At 40.5% G+C, this 19,524-nt stretch overlaps 1 protein-coding gene across 18 annotated transcripts in view; it reads left to right on the top strand.

Annotated features, from left to right (window-relative positions):
• Positions 1 to 19,524, top strand: part of DLG1 (discs large MAGUK scaffold protein 1) — a 231,411-nt gene that overhangs the window by 114,805 nt on the left and 97,082 nt on the right. For 10 of the 18 annotated variants that reach the window (XM_063442739.1, XM_063442738.1, XM_063442746.1 and 7 more), the window contains one exon: positions 4,476 to 4,574. The exons of the other annotated variants lie outside the window; for them this stretch is intronic. In XM_063442739.1, coding sequence (XP_063298809.1) covers positions 4,476 to 4,574 — 99 coding nt within the window. The remainder of the gene's footprint in view (positions 1 to 4,475; positions 4,575 to 19,524) is intronic. 18 annotated transcript variants of the gene reach the window in all.

The following is a 19,524-nucleotide window of genomic DNA, read 5'->3' as shown; positions in this document are numbered from 1 at the left end:
CACTACCCATCCTACCCTGTACCTGCAAGGGTTTGATTGGTGGGTTTTTGTTTTACCCCTTGCTGTACCACTCTTTCCTCTTGGCTAAGGTCATCAAGATTGATGTTAGCCAGCCCAATGTTTTCTCATAAAGAAACATGGAGAGGCTAGTGCACATGTGTAGCAAAATGCAGTGCTGCACCAAACAAATGCACTCTCGGAGAGTTATTTGATCTATTAACTCTGTTGTAGCCGCGGAAGCTCTTCTAGTGGCTGTCTGGAAGGGTTAACACACTGGAAGTATTTCTACAAAATTGCAGTATTTTGCATTGCATGGCTAAAACTACAGAGCCACTGCACCCGGCCGGACCACCTTAAATGTTTTCAAAATTTGGTAAGTTTATTAGCGGAATGTCACTTCAAGAATTTTGGTATATATAATATTTTTTTTTTCTGCATGTAAACTTTAGCATTTTCTGGATTGGTCTTTGACAGCCAAGTACAGACCATTTAAAAACGTGATTGTATAGTCAGTGTGATTCAAGTAGTAAAGAAACTTACTATGGTTTATCAAGAATTGTAAAGACGTCAGAGCTGTATTAAATGAACCTGTAGACACAGATTCTTATCCACACTAGCCAGTAAAAAAAAAAAAGTAACCAAATGCTATTATAACTAAACTCCACAAAAAATACATCAATAAATAAATCTAGATCCCAGATACAACTCGCTGAGAATCATAGGAAAGCTGCAAGCGTGTGCTTATGGCTTCAGCACAGAAACTTCTCAATGAGAGTCCTCTGGTGTATTGCCCTGCACTAACTGAAAGTCTGTGCTGGGGAAAGAGTGGGAGGGTTTGCAAAGGTTTCATACAGCAGGTATGTAACTTTTGCAAGCTGTGTTTTTATATACCCCAAAAGAAAACATGTAGGAAAAAAAACATGCATGCTTTTTTGGGGGGTATATATACTAAATTGTTAAAAATGCAGGGGCAGGTTGAGGATTAAAATTAGGGTTAGGTTTGCGGACTGAATTTACATTAGGAGATTCCTAACACTTGTGTATACAGTTGGGGTTAAAACAATGGTATAGAACAGGGGTTCCCAAAAGGTAGAACCCCAGATGTAGAACTACAAATCCCATGATGCTTTGCATTTTTTTTAGAATGACAAAGCATCATGGAAGCTGTATACCCATGGTATAGAAAATAATACTTAGCCAGCACAAACAAGCTGCAAGCAGCATTTGTCAGAATGAGGGTGCAAGATCAATCCCAGCCTTTCCAGCAATGTCTAGGATTAATTTGTATTATTACATCTTGGGTTAGTATTAATGGTGGTTAGTTTAAACTTGATAGTAAACCTTAATTGTAACCCTCATCTTAACCTTTAAAACTCTCTATGCTGTACAGTTCAGCTCCTAGCCCTAAATTCCACTGAAATCATAACTTTACTTACCTTGCAAGACCTCGCCGAGCAGCTTTCTATAGTCCGAGTGTAGTGGTGCCCAAGAGATCTGATAAATGATCCTAATGGGGAACCTTTATCACTAACACAACTTTATTGCAGGTTTTGGCCTCGTTAATATGCTGTATTGTAATCTGCACAAATAGATCTTTAACAAAAAACCATAAGCAGAGTGCTCCACCATATCTGTGATTGTACACTACCGTACTTGGTCTCGGACAGAATTTAGTAAGTCAAACAGCCTGTGTTAGAAGGTCTGGACTCCCTGACAGACACCTTGTAAGGATATTACTACCTTTTTGTGTATGTGTATATACACTGTGTCTGTGTCTTATCGATCTATTATACATACCGTAAATATAAAGAGTCATTTATCATTTTACTGCTTTTTGCCTATTTATTTTCTAAATGTTTGTTTTATGTTCTTATTAGAATGAATACACTATCATTTAGTTGTAACTTTGCTCTGTGGGGTCTCTACTCTATTTGTAGTGGGGATGTGTATATTTTAATTGTTTTGAATAAAATATCTTTGGTTAAATCTGTGATTTTTGAAGGGCTTCCTGGTTATTTGTTGAGTAGATCATTTATGGGTGCTGGTTTTTAAAGGATCGCAGTTCTCATATTTATTGGAGTTATCAAAGATATAGGACCTATTTATATATAAAAGGTTTTGGTTAAAATGTAGCTTTGCTGTTATGTTGTTTTCTACAGTTTTTATTGCATCAAAAATTTGCCTTGCCAGTCATGAAGTACAATGATGTTTGCGGTGTTCTTCATCGCAATGTAAGTGGTTACTGCTGATGTATGAATTACAAACCAGTTTATAACAAAAAATAATTATCTACTAGATTCCATGTCTACATTGTGCTGGCTAACCTGAAAATGACTGTATGATCCTGAAACTCACCGGAAAAGGATCATGTGAGCCTCAAATTTGTCGGTGTCACATCAGTTTTTGTTTCAAGGGCTAAGAAATCTAAAGCACTTTTGCAGAATTTTCATCTTTGCATGTTCCATTTTCTGTGAATACATTTGTTTACTGGGGCTTTAGTTTTTTTCAGTTTAGATTTTGTTTCTTATTTTTAAAAAATCTCTGTGCTTTAGTCAAATAATGCTGCCTGAGGGGCACTGTTAAATGGTTTATTTGTATTGATCATATTAAGATAAAATAGACGTCATATTTTGTTTTTACTTAATAAAATAGTATCTCCCCGAGAGGCATTCAGTAAGTTACAAGCCCTTTTTTTATGTTGCACGATTATCAATTTTTTTTTTTTTGGGACTATGTTGGTCTGTCTGTAGCTTTGTCATCTGACCTTTGTTATTCACAGTAATCTGTGCCGAGAATTGATTATTCATGCCTAGAAACTGGATTGCCCTTTGTTGTTCCATTGGTGCTGCTTAATTAACGAGAGGACAAGTCAGCTTCAGGAGAATATTGCATTTACATTCACTGCTTTTTCCATAGCACTTTAAATGCATTTTTGAGTTTGAGAGTTTTTCTTAAGCAGGGAGTTGTTTTTCTTAAGTAAGCAGGTGGAATTAGCAGGACTTTTTAAACCTTTGTTTTTGCACCACTTAACATGGAAAATCTTTCTCGAAATACAATAGAAATGCGCCAGAGGCTGCAATATTATCCAAAGCAGCATTTGCAGCAAGCATTGTGTATGCAAAGGTCCTTCAGCTCTTCAACCTTACCTATTTCTTCTAAAAACAAAGGCAAGTTTACAAACCTGCGAGACAGTGTGAAAAAGAGTCCCACTCGAAGCAGAGCCAAATTCAGAGATACTAGTTGCTGGTGGTCTGATGGTTCTTTGTCTAACTGTTCATATAAGGTATGGTCCTGTTTCGTAGCATATGCATATATCAGAATCTCAAAACTAGCTACAGTAAATTTTTTATGTTTTGTTTTGTGGCTATTTTTCATAGTCTTTTAACAAATAAATAATTGGGGTGGTCAAACATTTTAATATTTCATTTGTACTGCATACCTGGAAGAAAGAAAGAAGAAGAAAAAAAAAAAATCACAGTTGGTCGTACTTGTATGTCTGACTTTTTATTTCTGAACACTTTTACATTATGATATTTTCTATACATATTGAACAGTGCATTGGGAATAGCTATATAAATAATACAACATAATGCCATGATACAGTGCTGTGGAAATATCTAGAGAAATAATTCCAAAGAGCGATATGAAAATGGGAGTATAAAATGTGATTGTTTTGGTGGTTGTATTTTTTATATTTTATTTTACCTGTACCTGTAGTATTTGCCCTTATTACAATAAATTACATGCGTCGGTTCAGCCATGGGCACACAATCATCTGTTGTCAGTTTCTGCTATGCTCACTGAGAGCATTTCAGAAGACTAATTCATAAACTATACTGTTAGGTATAACTGAGAATGGTCTCTCAAAGTTGTTTTGATTGGAATAATAGTGCATTGTTTTGTGTAAAATTGTGAATTGATAACGTACTAGCAGTTCTTGGTGTTACTAGTAAATCACCTATATTTGGGGCTCATCTGATAAGATATAGTTCCTAGCATCAGTTCTAAAAAGCTGCAATCTCCATTTAATGTTTAAAAATGATTAGCAGTGCTTGACAAATCTCACAAGTCAATCAGTTCAGAATAAAATCACAGTTGCAACCTAACCTTTTCATTTGAGAAAATAAAATTAGGCTGACTTTTAAAGCCATGACTCAAAAAAACATAACATATTTTATAAACTGCTGGCCTAAAGATTTTTTTTTTTCTGTGGAAGGATGACATTGTGTTTTGCTACCCTCTGCTCCTCCTACTCTGTCACATCTTAGTGGTAGTGGAGCTGCTCCCTGGAAATGTAAAAATTGAGAAATGTCTTCTGTACTGAGTTATGTATGTTTTGTTTTTTTCCTGTGGTTTTATTATATACTTTGGCATGTGATGCATTATAATATGCATTTTATGGTTTGTGTTTTTTGTTTAGTTTTTATAGAAATTCTGTGTTTTGTTTGAATGTATTTTTTTTTTTTCCCTTTTAGCCTACAGAAGCTGGCTCTCCCTGTTCTCCCATTGTCCCTGTGATCCCTCTCATACCAGTCCCTGCCGAGAGCAATGTCATTTCATCCTCCACTCCACAGGTCTTTCAGTTTGGTTCTCGTTTGTTTTTTCTTTCATATGATATGTTTATTTTGCAAATTGCTAATTGATTTATTTTTGTAACCCCAAATTTCAAATCACCTCTTTCCTTCTGCATGCTTTTCACCTACTCACAAACTTGCCTGAGTTTGTTAAATTTGTATTATATTTTTCTTGGTTTAATCTTCTGATATACACCCATAATAACAAACAAAAATGTACCACACTCCAAGCACACCAAAACTGTATGGGTTATGTACCTAATACATTGATGACTCCTCCCAGGACTTGCCAATCTTGCCATATACTGAAAATATACATAAACTCGAGGTACACCACACAAATAAGGAGTAGAAACTATATAACTACATATAGTATTTCAATTGTATGTGTGTATATTGAATAAAAGAGAGTGACTGCTTATACCCCCCAAAAAACTGCCACGCCCTACGCATTTCATCTTTGTATGACTTCTACAGGTCTCAGGGCTCTTGGTCTCAGTATTTACACATACATATGATTAAAAACTGTGTGCAAAATAATAGGTCCCCGTACCCTGTTTTATATTTGTTTAAATCTGGAGCATTCTATACTATTCTTCTCTCCTCTGCTTGCGTGTTGGTCAGGATAATTCAGACTGTTTGTCGAGAAATAAGCCTGTTTTATGTCCTATGGTCATATTTGACATTTGAGGGGACACTATAGTCACCAAAACCACTTTAGCTTAATGAAGCCGTTTTGGTGTATTGATCATGCCCCTGCAGTCTCACTGCTCAGTTCTCTGCCATTTAGGAGTTAAAGGGACACTATAGTCACCTGAACAACTTTAGCTTAATGAAGCAGTTTTGGTGTATAGAACATGCCCCTGCAGCCTCACTGCTCAATCCTCTGCCATTTAGGAGTTAAATCCCTTTGTTTATGAACCCTAGTCACACCTCCCTGCATGTGACTTGCACAAACACTTCCTGTAAAGAGAGCCCTATTTAGGCTTTCTTTATTGCAAGTTCTGTTTAATTAAGATTTTATTTTCCCCTGCCATGTTAATAGCTTGCTAGACCCTGCAAGAGCCTCCTATATGTGATTAAAGTTCAATTTAGAGATTGAGATACAATTATTTAAGGTAAATTACATCTGTTTGGAAGTGAAACCAGTTTTTTATTTCATGCAGGCTCTTTCAATCATAGCCAGGGGAGGTGTGGCTAGGGCTGCATAAACAGAAACAAAAAGTGATTTAACTCCTAAATGACAGTGAATTGAGCAGTGAAATTGCAGGGGAATCATCTATACACTAAAACTGCTGTATTTAGGTGACTATAGTGTTCCCTTAAATCACTTTATTTATGCAGCCCTAGGCATACCTCCCTGTATGTGACTTACACAGCCTTCCTAAACACTTCCTGTAAAGAGTCATCTAATGTTTACATTTCCTTTATTGCAAATTATGTTTACTGTATACATTTTTATCTCCTGTTCTGTTAATAGCTTAGTTTGGGAGTGTATTTTATACCTTAATGTTACCCGTTTTCTGGTATAGCACTCTATGTAGTTTCTGTTTCTTATGTGTGCACTACCTGCAGTTTTGTTTGTGTGCTTTATTTATTTAATTGTATTTCTTTTAAATATTTACACCATATTTAACCCCTTAAGGACTGAGCCAAATGTACACGTTTTGATCAAAACAAAATGTAAACAAAAACTCGAATTTGCGCTATATGTCTGTTCAGGCGTAATTTACCTCTTTCATATTATGTTTACGCACACTTATTATATATAATTTTATTCAGAGGAAACAGGGCTTTCATTTAACATCATATATTTAGCTATGAAACCTAATTTAATATGAATAACATATTTTAAAAAAGGGAGAATTAAAAAAAAAAATTCAGTGATGTCTCACATGTAAAACAGTACCCCCTATGTAGTCTTTTTTAGTAGCCACTTGGTCACAAACACTGGCCAATGTTAGTGTTAATATTTGTTTGTGTGTAAAAATGCAAAAAACTAATTTGAACGCCAATTTTGACCAGTGTTTGTGACTACTAAAAAAAGACTGGACATACCCCATTTGCAATACCTTGGGTTGCAAATGGTATGCCATCATGGGGGTAACTTTCATTCCTGGGCTACCATACGGTCTCAAAGGCAACGTAACTAATCTGGCGAATTTCAATGTGAAAAAACAAAAAAACGCAAGCCTTATATTTGACTCTGTAACTTTTGAAAACACCATAACACCTGTACATGAGGGGTACTGTTATACTCAGGAGACTTCACTGAACACAAATCTTAGTGTTTCAAAACCGTAAAACGTATCGCAACAATTATATCGTCCATGTAATTGCCATTTGTGCGTGAAATATGCCACTTTTACTGACTATATCATCGTTGTAATACATTTTACTGTTTTGAAACACTAATATTTGTGTTCAGCAAAGTCTTCGGAGTAAAACAGTACCCCCCATGTACAGGTTTTATGGTTTCTTGGAAAGTTACAGGGTTAAATATAGTGCCAGCAAATTAAATTCCCTGGACTTTCGGCCTGGGTTGTCAGGCAGGTCCCGCAAATTGTAATTAATAAAATGACCTAATTATGTAAAATTATTACATAAATATATACGTAGAAATATTATATATATGTGTGTGTGTGTGTATGTGTATGTGTATGTATATGTATATGTGTATATATATATATATATATATATATATATGTGTATATATAGTATAATTATTTTTATATATAGGTACTTATGTATTTATATATAGGTGTGTGTGTGTGTGTGTGTGTGTGTGTGTGTGTGTATATATATATATATATATATAGTGTGTATAATTATTTATATATAGGTACGTATATATATTATTTTGTTCTACGTGTAATTTGAAATCAATATATATAAATTTTAAAATAGTTACAATGAAATTACACATATATATATTTTAATTGTATTTTTTAACGTATTTACATATATATTTATTTAATATTATATAAATGTATACATAATTAAATATATTTAATCAATATCATTGTACGTGTACTTTGATATTTATATATATATATATATATATATATATATATATATATATATTTTACTATTAAAATACACTTACAGTGTATGTGTATGTATGTGTGTATATATATTTATATTGTGTGTGTGTGTATATATATATATATATATATAAAAGAAACAACTGTACCTTGCACTCAGACTCCAAGTCCCAAGACCGGGTGCACTCTTCAAGTGGCATCGGTAGTTAGGAAGAACTGGAGGCTCTTGTCTTGCGATGACACAATCCCAAAAGTGTTCAAAGAAAAGCCATTGATATGTTATAAAAGGAACAGGAATCTGGAAGGGGTCCGTATGGACCAAAGTATCCTTCAAAGTTATATTAAAACATCGAAAGAGCAAATAAGAGGGTCGGTTAGATGCCTTGGTTGCGTGACTTCTAGCCATATGACACCTGCAAGAACTTTTAGTCATTCTCATAACAGAAAATACACTATCAGATATACCATCACCTGTAAGACGACACATGTGATCTACAAATTATGTTGCCCTTGTGGCTTGTTCTACATTGGGAAGACGGAGACGGCCATCTGTGAACGGATCGGGGACACAGATTGGCTATTCGACTGGCATACAGAGACAGTTACTCAGACAAACCTGTTGCAAAACATTTCTTTGAACTAAAACATCCATTAGCTACATTAAAATTTCTGGCAATTGATCACATCCCTGCCCCTAGTAGAGGGGGTGATCTGGGGAAGATGCTCCTGAACAAAGAGGCATACTGGATACACGAGTTGGACACGGTGTCCCCAAAAGGACTAAATTAAGCTTTGTCTCTACACTCTTTTGTGTAGTTTGAATCCATTCAGTTTTTATGACCTCTAATGCGCCGCCCCCCACCACCCTTGAGCGGTGGGTGGGGGCCATAAAGATAATGAGGGGTTGGGGGCCTACTGTCCTCCCCCCCCCCCAGCCCCCACCCCTGGGCGGCGGGTGGGGGCCATAAAGATAATGTGGGGGGGGGGGAACCTTCTCTCCTCCCCCAGCCTCGTGGGGGCCATAAATTACAATGGGGGGTGGGGGGGAGAAACCTACTGTCCTCTTCCCCTCCCCCCCTTGGCCCCCCACCTTTGAGCGGTGGGTGGGGGCCATAAAGATAATGAGGTGGGGGGACCTACTGTGGGTGGAGGCCACAAATTACAATGGGGGGACCTACTGTTCTCCCCTCCCCCCACCCTTGAGCGGTGGGGGCCATAAAGATAATGGAGGGGGACACCTACTGTCCTCCCCCCACCCGCCCCCACCCCTGGGCGGCGGGTGGGGGCCATAAAGATAATGTGGGGGGGACCTTCTCTCCTCCCCCAGCCTCGTGGGGGCCATAAATTACAATGGGGGGGGGTGGAGAAACCTACTGTCCTCTTCCCTCCCCCCACCTTTGAGCAGTGGGTGGGGGCCATAAAGATAATGAGGTGGGGGGACCTACTGTGGGTGGGGGCCACAAATTACAATGGGGGGACCTACTGTTCTCCCCTCCTCCCACCCTTGAGCAGTGGGTGGGGGCCACAAAGATAATGGAGGGGGACACCTACTGTCCTCCCCCCCACCGGCCCCCACCCCTGGGCGGCGGGTGGGGGCCATAAAGATAATGTGGGGGGACCTTCTCTCCTCCCCCAGCCTCGTGGGGGCCATAATTTACAATGGGGGGGGGGAGGAGAAACCTACTGTCCTCTTCCCTCCCCCCCCCCCTGGCCCCCACCTTTGAGCAGTGGGTGGGGGCCATAAAGATGGAGGGGGACACCTACAGTCCTCCCCCCACCGGCCCCCACCCTGGTGGTCCCCAAGCCCCTAGTCACTCACCCTAAAAAATAGTGAGAGGGGGAGAACAATATGTCTCCCCCCTCATTATCTCTATGGCCCCTACCCACCGCTCAAGGGGGGGTGAGGACATTAGGTGTGTCCCCCATTGTAATTTATGGCCCGCACCCACTGCGCGGGGGTGGGGGGCTGGGGGGGGAAGGACAGTAGGTCCTCCTCCCCTCCAGCCCCCCCCCCCATTATCTCTATGGCCGCGCAGGGGTGGGGGCCGGATAGTAGGTTTTTTTGTTTGTTTTTTTTTAAACAGTGTTTAGTAGACATAGCGAGTAGGGGCATTTGGGAGATTTTAATCTCCCTTATGCTATTATGGGGGAGGACATGGGGGGCTTAGGAAGTGGCGGGGAGCACAGCTCCGTGCCGCTTCTATCTTTACATATTAATTACAAGGAGGGAGCTCCGTGCCATTAGCTCCCTCCTTGTAATAAACAGAACAAACAAACGAACACTGATATTTCCATTCATTCATTCGTCTTTCTGACGAATGAATGAATAGATGGAATTCTCGTTGGCATGTGCGGGAATCTCAGTGCTATCTAGTGTGGGTAGATGACGTGTCCCACAGGGACTTCCTCTACCCACACAAAGGTGGCGGTGCCCTGAATATAGATCGGGGCAGAAAATAAAGATTAAAAATAGGTAATATGGGCGTCTTAGGGACATTTGGGGGTGACTAAGGGATCAATTAGATGTAGTGGAGTCGGGAGGGGGGGTTAAAAAAAAAAAAAAAAAACGGGATTCGGCCATGACAGTGCCGCTTTAAAAGGAATCCAGAGGTGCAGTACGACACAAGCACCACAAAGATTACCTATTAATGGGAATCTGTTCAGTTCACTGTCAGACCTTTTGAATAACTCTCCATTTGAACCCAAAACCAATCAGACCTTAAAAGTCGCGATATATTTAGCATTTTACGGGTTCCTTAGGCCCAGATAATTCACTACCATACATAATACCGATTTAAGGTCCTGTATTAACGTTGGTCATATAATCAAACATTATCTACTCTCACTATTACATACCAAGACAAGTCAACCTGGGCAAACATCACAATTCCCTATTACCCCACCTTTAATAGATGGTGTCTCATAAAGACGTTAGATGCCTATCTTACATATAATAACTTACAGGCACCAACGACTCACCCGTTACTCGCCTTACAAAGCACCATCCTCACTACTAGCAAATTCATGCTTTGTTAGAATCCTGTTGATGAGATTAGGCCTTCACAGATGCGCACACGCGCGCACACACAATCACACAATCACAGATACACATGTGCACACACATTCACGGATTCACACAATCACAGATACACATGTGCACACACATTCACGGATTCACACAATCACAGATACACACGCGCATACAGATTCACGGATTCACACAATCACAGATACACACGCGCATACAGATTCACGGATTCACACAATCACAGATACACACGCGCACACAGATACACACACAATAATTGATTCACACAATCACCAATACACGCGCGTGCAGACGTACAACATGTACACAGGCGCACACACATTCACAGACACACGCACACAGATACACGCATGATCACATCTGTACACGCACAAAAATCACATTCATACACATTTTGTAATTACGGTATATGGGAATAATGCAAAACCACTGGTGCACCTAGAGAATTAGATTGGGTACACCTAGACTTTAGGACACATGAACTGTATGTCATTATTATGATCACACCTGTAAAGTATCCCCTATACTCAGACTGAGTATATCCGCTGTCGTTCTCCCAAATTCTAAGTGAAGCCGTGATAAAAGCCCAAACATAAGCCTAGACTTGAAGGGTACAACAGGAATACTTTATTCTGGCCAGATGGCCTGCTTTTATACATATCAGGGATACAGTCAAACATGCCCAGAACACTCCCACAACACGCAAATTGATTTCTTAGCATGAAAACCTAAAATATAAAAAATACATAAAAACACACATGAGACAGAGGAACCCCCACAAATATTATATTGTTAAATAGCCCTTATCTGAGCGCCCAAGTTCTCCAAATAGTGCTCAGATCCATGTTATGTAGGGGAAACGCCACCGTGTGGAAGTACTGACCGGCCGCACACATGGTCCTATGCCCAAAACAGTTCCAGGGCGTTTGGTGCATTTGCCAGTCTTGCGGCCGCAATACAGGGTGCTCCGGCTGACTCTTAGGTAGCGTTTGTTCCCCTTCGTTTTAGGCACCTTCCCTCCAAAAAGCGCTCTCCTGGCGGATTTCAAAGTGATCCAAAACTGCGAACCAAGTTGTCCGGGAACGCATGGTCACCTCATGCCGAAAACCGTTCGCAGCTAAGTCCCGCTGAGGTGACCGGGAACTCACAAAGTCCTCATGGCGAAATTAGTTCCCTAGCAGTCGCTGCTTAGTACCGCTGGGACTATTCGTGGGATTGGTTCAAGCGAACGGCAGCCAGAGAGACCGCTTTTGGTTCCATTCACATGAAGGGAAAGTGTCGAACCGGGGGCACTCAGTGCAAGCTTCTAATGGCGGTTGGGGAGATTTAATTCCCGAACAGAGTTTTGGGATATGGCCCATAGTCAGTGGGCAGGAAGCCAGCTTCTACACTCCTCCATGAAGGGCAAGGAGTAACAGTGCTCTTCGTTCAGCTCTTCACATATGTTCATCCTTTTCCATTTACTGCAGTAGTTCTGCTTTGCAGCATTTACATTTATTTGTAAACTTGACCAGGTGCCCAACATCTAAATAAACTACTGCCAGTTTCAGTGGATCAATGTACTTTTTGTAGAACATTCCTTCATTTGGAAGCCTGCAAAAGCATCACATACGCAAACTGCCTATGAAGCACCACTTAGGATATTGCTTGTTAGCTAGAATTTCTTTTAACCTTTCAGATTAAATGTCATATATCATGTATGTTAACCCTCTTTGGTTGGATTTGTTGGAAAATATACCCATAGTATTTGTACAGACAGGAGAAATAGAATAATTGGTGAGATGTTAGAGGAAAAATACCAGTATTATTTTCATGCAAACTTTACATTTTTTTATTTTTACTAATTCACTGATATGACTGTATGACTGTAAATTCTAGAGTTCTTGAAAAATCACAGATTACATATACATTTTGAAAAATTATTTTGAATGAGCAAAATATTTTTTGAGCAGGAATTTTTTTCCTCCCCCCTTTTTTATTTTTGGGTCATATGGCTTTGCACTGTAAAGCCATTAATTTAAGTAGATATTTAAAGAACTGTATTGTCAATCTTATAACCACCTTGAAGAGATTTGTTTTGTGTGTATTGGGAGATGTGGGAGAGCCAAGTACATATAGTAATAAATTATTAGATTTTAAAAAGTAGTCTTCGCATCGCTACAACTTAAAGGAGCACTATAGTCTACATATAAAAGCAAGAAAGACCGGTCCCCTAGTCTTCTTCCTTACTTTTATATGAACTTCCCCTTATTAAAAATAATTTTTGAGTCCTATTTAGCATATAAACGTTATCAGGCCACGCCCCCTTTTTCATCAAAATGATGAATTAGCAGGGCTCAATCGACCGCTTCTCTTAGAGCGTCTATGCGAGATTCCCCGTAGGTCTCAATGCTGTACTCACACGCACACTCGCTGGCATACACACGCACACACTCTCGCTGGCAGGCGCACAAACATTTTCTCACACACTCAAGTAATTAGTTTTATTTTAATTTACATCTGCCAACCTCCCTACTTTTGGGAGAGCTAGAGTGGATCCTTTCCTTGGGATCCAGTGGAGCTTCTATGATCCTGTAATCTTCAAGAGATCTTCAATCCGCTCCCTCGTGCATCTTTTATTGATGACGAAGTGACGTCATATCCCGGCCCCAGTATAACAGCAGGATACGCAAGGGACAAGAGCATGAAGATTACAGCTTCCTCACTTCATAGCTTACAAACGCCCTATCTGTGTTGACTCAATACAGTGTAATAGACAGATCCACAAGCAGAGCACCAATCAATACATAAAGGTTACACAAAACCTTATTTTTACCTTGTGGTTACTATAGTTAGTTTATGGATATTGTGTTTATAATATTTATATATTTGTGTCCTCTTCTTATGCAGATTGCTTTCAAGATTGTCTTAGTTTTTTATGTTTATATTGGTGGTATTGTGTCCTGATATCCCACAAAAAATAAATGGCAAAGAAAATACAAAAGCAAAAATGAAACTGGCTCAATATATGTTATAGAAAGTTAAAACCATACTTCACCTGATGTGATTACAGGCCTCTGTACGGTATGTGAGAAACTGGAGAGCAGAAAGCAAAGATAATAGAGGGGAATGGTATAGAGAAGAACCACAGAGACTGGCTATGTGTACATAATGCGAGAGAGCTAAAAATACACTTATGAGGTGTATTAAGTGACATATCAATATGCTATTCTCTGTTTTTCTGCTTGAGAGCAGTGAGCTTGACCCATAAGTGAGTAGTGAATGTCAAAAAGGATGCTGGAACTGGTCTGCACCTGCCCTAGGTGCTGCACTCAATGGATCACCAGAGATTAGTATTCCCTTCCCTGGCAATAGGTAAGCAAATACCTTCCTCCTACACAACATTCCCGATCTCCTCCCCCCACACACACTGTAACGGACAGCCGTTCTCTTCTCCAAGACACATAACAGCCACAATACACCACTAAACATTCACAGCAGTCCCTTCCCCCTGCACACACACAATACAGCCCCAATCTCCTCCTAAACAAACACTGAAGCCCCTATCCCCTCAAACACACGCTGAAGCTCCAATCCTCCCAAACACACACTACAGCAACTATACACATACACACACTACAGCAACTATACACATACACACACTACAGCAACTATACACATACACACACTACAGCAACTATACACATACACACATACACACACACACACACACACTTTACCACAAAATGCCCCTCCATACGTGCAACAGTATGAGTAGCCTCCTCCATCCCTATACATGCAATACTACACGTCTCCCCCCCATATACACAACCCCACATACAGCAACCTCATAAACAAGCAACATCCCGACTAGCCTAAACTCACACAAGCCGCACACACACACACACACACACACACGCCCCTACCATTAACCATCTAATCCTACGTTAAAGTAGTTGCATTCATCTATCGAATCACTTACACCACGCTTTGTGTGTGTGTGTGTGTGTGTGTGTGTGTGTGTGTGTGTGTGTATATTTGTATATGTTGTGCTATAAACGGGGAAAAAATTTACGTGACCTCCTGGTAAAGACAGTACACTGTTATACCAAACAACAAACAGTGCAGAACCTTGGTTGCTATCGCTGTCTGGGCTGTGTTACCTGCAGCCACATGATTGTCTTGTTGCTGTAATTTGATTTATGTTCCCCTGCATACATTGCATATCATTCCATTGCTTGTTCCATGCATGGTAAATAGGCTGTTACGCATAGCTTGGACACACATACTAATCATCTGGGGGTTAAATACCCTACTAGATCACCACACTCCAATGTTGTGTGCTATATACCCAAGAGATAACACTACCTTGTATATAATCATAAATAACCATGCAGGGGACACTATGCAATTCAACACTGGTCCCTTTGTTTGTCCATATTATTTATTAAGCCCTATGCATAATCAATGTATTAACATGGTAACATCTCCTGCTTCGAGCTGTTGTTTTTATTTATTTTTAAAAAATCATGTACAGTGGGACCTCGGTTTACGAATTTAATGCGTTCTCCGGGATGTTTCGTATTGCGAAAAATTCGTAAACCGAAACACGGTTTCCCATAGGAATGCATTGAAAACCAATTAATTCATTCCGGAGGTGAGAAAAAAGTCAAATAAAGTATTTTATCTGTTCAAAACTCTTTATAAAGTGCACTTTAAAGGCATAAACACTGTACAGGGACATGATTAATCAAGCAATAACATTTCAAACATCCAACTTTGTTTTAAAACATTACACATCAACACACAGTAAAAGGCATGCAAACAACTAAGCTCAGCTCCCTACCTTTACACTTCTTGAGATGCACCAAAAAGGCTCCAAAACCTGCTGCAAAAGGCTCCACAACTTGCTGCAAATGGCTCCAAAAGGCTCCACAACTTGCTGCAAATGGCTCCAAAAGGCTCCACAACTTGCTGCAAATGGCTCCGAAACCTCTCCAACCTCTCCAACACCTCCACACTACACACTCACGTGCTACCCACACTTCAGTATGCAGGGGGCGGAGCTATAAACTGGGACACTTGTTTCGTATTGCGAAAAAAATACGTAAACCGAGGCATTTTTTAAAATGAATTTGCATACGTAAACCAAATTTTTCGTTTACCGAGGCGTTCGTTAACCGAGGTTCCACTGTATGTCTATATTACATGTTTTTTAGATCTGAACCATGAAATATGCCTACCCTATTTGCTATAAGCATAGAGAGTTTGAGTAGACTTATAGTCCAGCTCTTTCCTCCGTTACAAAGGAACAGATACACCCTTTCTGTGCTGCATTGGATGAACTGCTCCAGCACTCAAATGAGAACAGACTTTGGATTCCTGATGGCCCTTCCAGCCTGTTATACTGTTTAAAATATATGAACACAGACAGATAAATTTTTGAAACATTCTGACTCTGTATCCACTCCTACTTTACGAGCTCAATCATGATTGTAGCTACTAGGCCACAAGGTGGAAAGCAATCAGTCCAGTTGGATTGTTACTAAGTAACCTGTAGCCCGCCCCTTTTCTGGGCCTTGCACACATGGACACCACACTCAGAGATACATTACTCTCTAATGCAGAGCAAGCTGTCTCATGGCTAGGTGAGTACACAATTAGGGTAAATTATTTTGAGGGGTTGGGGGGTATATATTTCTTTGTGTCTGCACTTGTAAGTTATGTTTTGTCCTGATGAAAGCTCCATGTGGGAGCTGAAACGTTGACTTTTTAAATGGATTGAATAAAAGTTAAATCTTATTTGAAAATCTCTATAAAGTGATTGGAGTGCCTGTTTTCTGCTATGTCTACATGATCCTTGCCAGACCAGCACCGGGCACCACAGGATTACACCAGTAGTGCAAGCCCTCGTGATATATATATATATATATATATATATATATATATATATATATATATATATATATATATATATATATTTTTTCATTTGTGTGTATGAGGGGAAGGGATGTATTAAGGAAACTGACCTTGGGGTAACAAGTAGGGTGAATCCAGCCCTAAGCGGCTTGACAGAATATACCGTATTTATCGGCCTATAACACACACTTTTTCTCCCTGAAAATAGGGGGGAAATAATGGGTGCGTGTTATACGCCAATATCCCATATTTACTTACCTGTCTTGAAGCGTGGGCCGGTGTTCAGCGAGCACCGCGGTACTGGAACTTCAATTTCAGGTTCTGGTTTCCGGCGGGACTGAAAGGAAGTGTGCACACTTCCTTTCAGTCCCGCCGGAAACTGGAACCTGAAATTGAAGTTCCAGTACCGCGGTGCGCGTTGTGAAGCCGGCCCACGCTTCAAGACAGGTAAGTAAATATGGGACAGAGGGAAAGTGCACTAGGGGACACTATGGGGGAGGGGGGGGGGGTGAAGAATACTATGGAAAGGGGGGGGACACTATGGGATGAGGGGGTAGAAAATACTATGGGGGGGAGAATACTATGGAAAGGGGGGGGAACACTATGGGAGGGGGTGGAGAATACTATGGAAAGGGGGGTAATACTATGGGAGGGGGGGGACATTTCCTGGAATTTCCTTCTGAAAATGAGGTGCGTGTTATACGCCGATAAATACGGTAATTTCATGTGAGGGCTTAGCTGTTGTCTGCCGTTCAAAAATAGCATGCACACTAGCCTCCCAGTGGAGCTATATGCCGGATACCAGCTCTGCAAGGGAAAAAAGGTTATAAACCCACCTTTTTTTAACCCTGGCAGTGAGATCTTGTTTACCCAAGAAGTGACTAGGACACTAGCAATGCACATTTATACTCCTAACGCTATAGTCTTCCTTTCAGGCTTGCTATTACTGTAATCGGCTCACAGGACAATCAATCCGCCTGAAGACCAAACTACTAAAGATTGCGTGGTTTGTATTATCGCTCGCTGGCATAAACATTGAACGAATAGGGTTATCTAAGGCTAATCTTCTAAACAGTAAATGGTTAGAGTTAGACAGGGTTAGGTTTAGAGAGTGTTAGTGATTTTAACCAATATCAAACTATGATGCCATTTCTAATTTGACACTGTGAATTCCACCAAATCCTTGCAAAGGTAAAAGTGTGTAGAATACTTCTGTACGAGTGAGGAAAAGTAGAATATATGTCTGGGTTCAAAGAATGGGTTTGAAATTCAATATGTAGGTGAAATAAAATAAAATTGAATGCACATTTGGAAGAAACTGAATGTGAATGAGCTTGGAAAACAAAAAACTCTAAATGCTCCATACTGAATAGCCCAAGTTGTCTTATTTGGCAAATGGTATACCATGTAAACCAACATTTAAATTGACATGTCTATAATTTGACAGTATAACTTTTCAAAAATCTGACAATGGTGAGAGTATTACTGTACATGACAGCATTAGCAGGGTAAAAGTCTGGATTTTTTTACACGGATGGTATTCAAAAGTTATCCTGAAAATTAAGTGTGAGGAAATACGCACACACACAAAAATAAACATAACCAGCAATTTTAGCAGGGTAGGTGATGAATGATAAATTGAAAATTGTTAAATATCTTAATGGGTCTACTTTCTACACATATATATGCATTGTATGCAGTTTTTGTATCCTGTGGCAGTTATTATAGTTTTATAGTCTCCGCATACCGTGTGTATATATTACCACTTACAGAGAAAGCTGTAAATTACTGTACAGATAAAGAGCCAAAAAGGTCACTGCCGTGAACACCTGAAATTTCTGAAAACCTTTAATCACAGGTTTGGAACTACTGGTAGTGTAGCCAGTGTGACCACAAAAGAGACCCAGTGGGACAGGGGGCCTGCTGATGCTCTGAAGGGCATTGTGGTGCCCTTCCTGTCTGCAGTGGCACCGCTGGAGATTTCTGCACCAAAATGCAGGAAGGCTCACCGGGACCTGGGGGAACACATGTGAAGTGCACACACTTGTGTGTAGAGAGAGAGAGAGAGAGAGCATATTGCTGTGTGTGTGCATGTTTGTCAGTGTGGGTCTGTATGTGTCAAATGCTCCTTACTCTGGACGTTTGTCACGAACTCCTGGAGAAGCTTGCTAGCTAGCCTCCTGCCCAAGGACTATGGGCCACATACAAAGACCCTGTTTGGGAGTTAAATCTCCCCAGCCTCCATTACCAGCTTTCCCTATGTACCCCTGGTTCGGCACTTTCCCTTCATTCGAATGGAACCAAACACTAGCTCCCTGGCGGCCGTTCACATGAAGAAACCCACAAATTGTCCTCAGTTACTTATCCGCGAACGTTATGGAACTAAATTCAGCATGAGGACTTCGTGGGTTCCCGGTCACCTCAGCGGGACTTAGCCGCGAATGTTATGGATTCGTTTTCGGCATGAGGTGACATGTGACTTGGTCTGGGGATTTAAATGACTTTGAAATCCGCAGGAGAGCGCTTTTTGGAGGGAAGGTGTCTGAGACTAAGGGGTACAAACGCTACCCGAGACCCAGGCGGAGCACCCTGTATTGCTGCCACAGGAGCTCCCGAAAGTTGACAAAATGCCCTGGAATGGTTTTGGGCATAGGACCATGTGTGTGACCGGTTAGAACTTTGACATGGTGGCGTTTCCCCTACACTGCATGTATCTGAGCGCTTTTTGGGGGGAAGGTGCCTGAGACTAGGGGGAACAAACGCTACATAGGAGCCAGCCGGAGCACCCGTATTGCGGTCGCAGGAGCTCACAGAAGTTGACAGCAAACTAACCAAACGCCCTGGAACTGTTTTGGACATAGAACAACGTGGGCGGCTGGTCAGAACTTCCACACGTGGCGTTTCCCATACACTGCATGGATCTAAGTGCTATTTGGAGAACATGGGTGCTCAGATCAGG

Source organism: Pelobates fuscus, chromosome 2 (assembly GCF_036172605.1).
Source record: "Pelobates fuscus isolate aPelFus1 chromosome 2, aPelFus1.pri, whole genome shotgun sequence".
NCBI lineage: Eukaryota > Metazoa > Chordata > Amphibia > Anura > Pelobatidae > Pelobates > Pelobates fuscus.
Note: the sequence above shows the minus strand (reverse complement) of the source record. Positions and strands in the feature narration are given on the sequence as shown.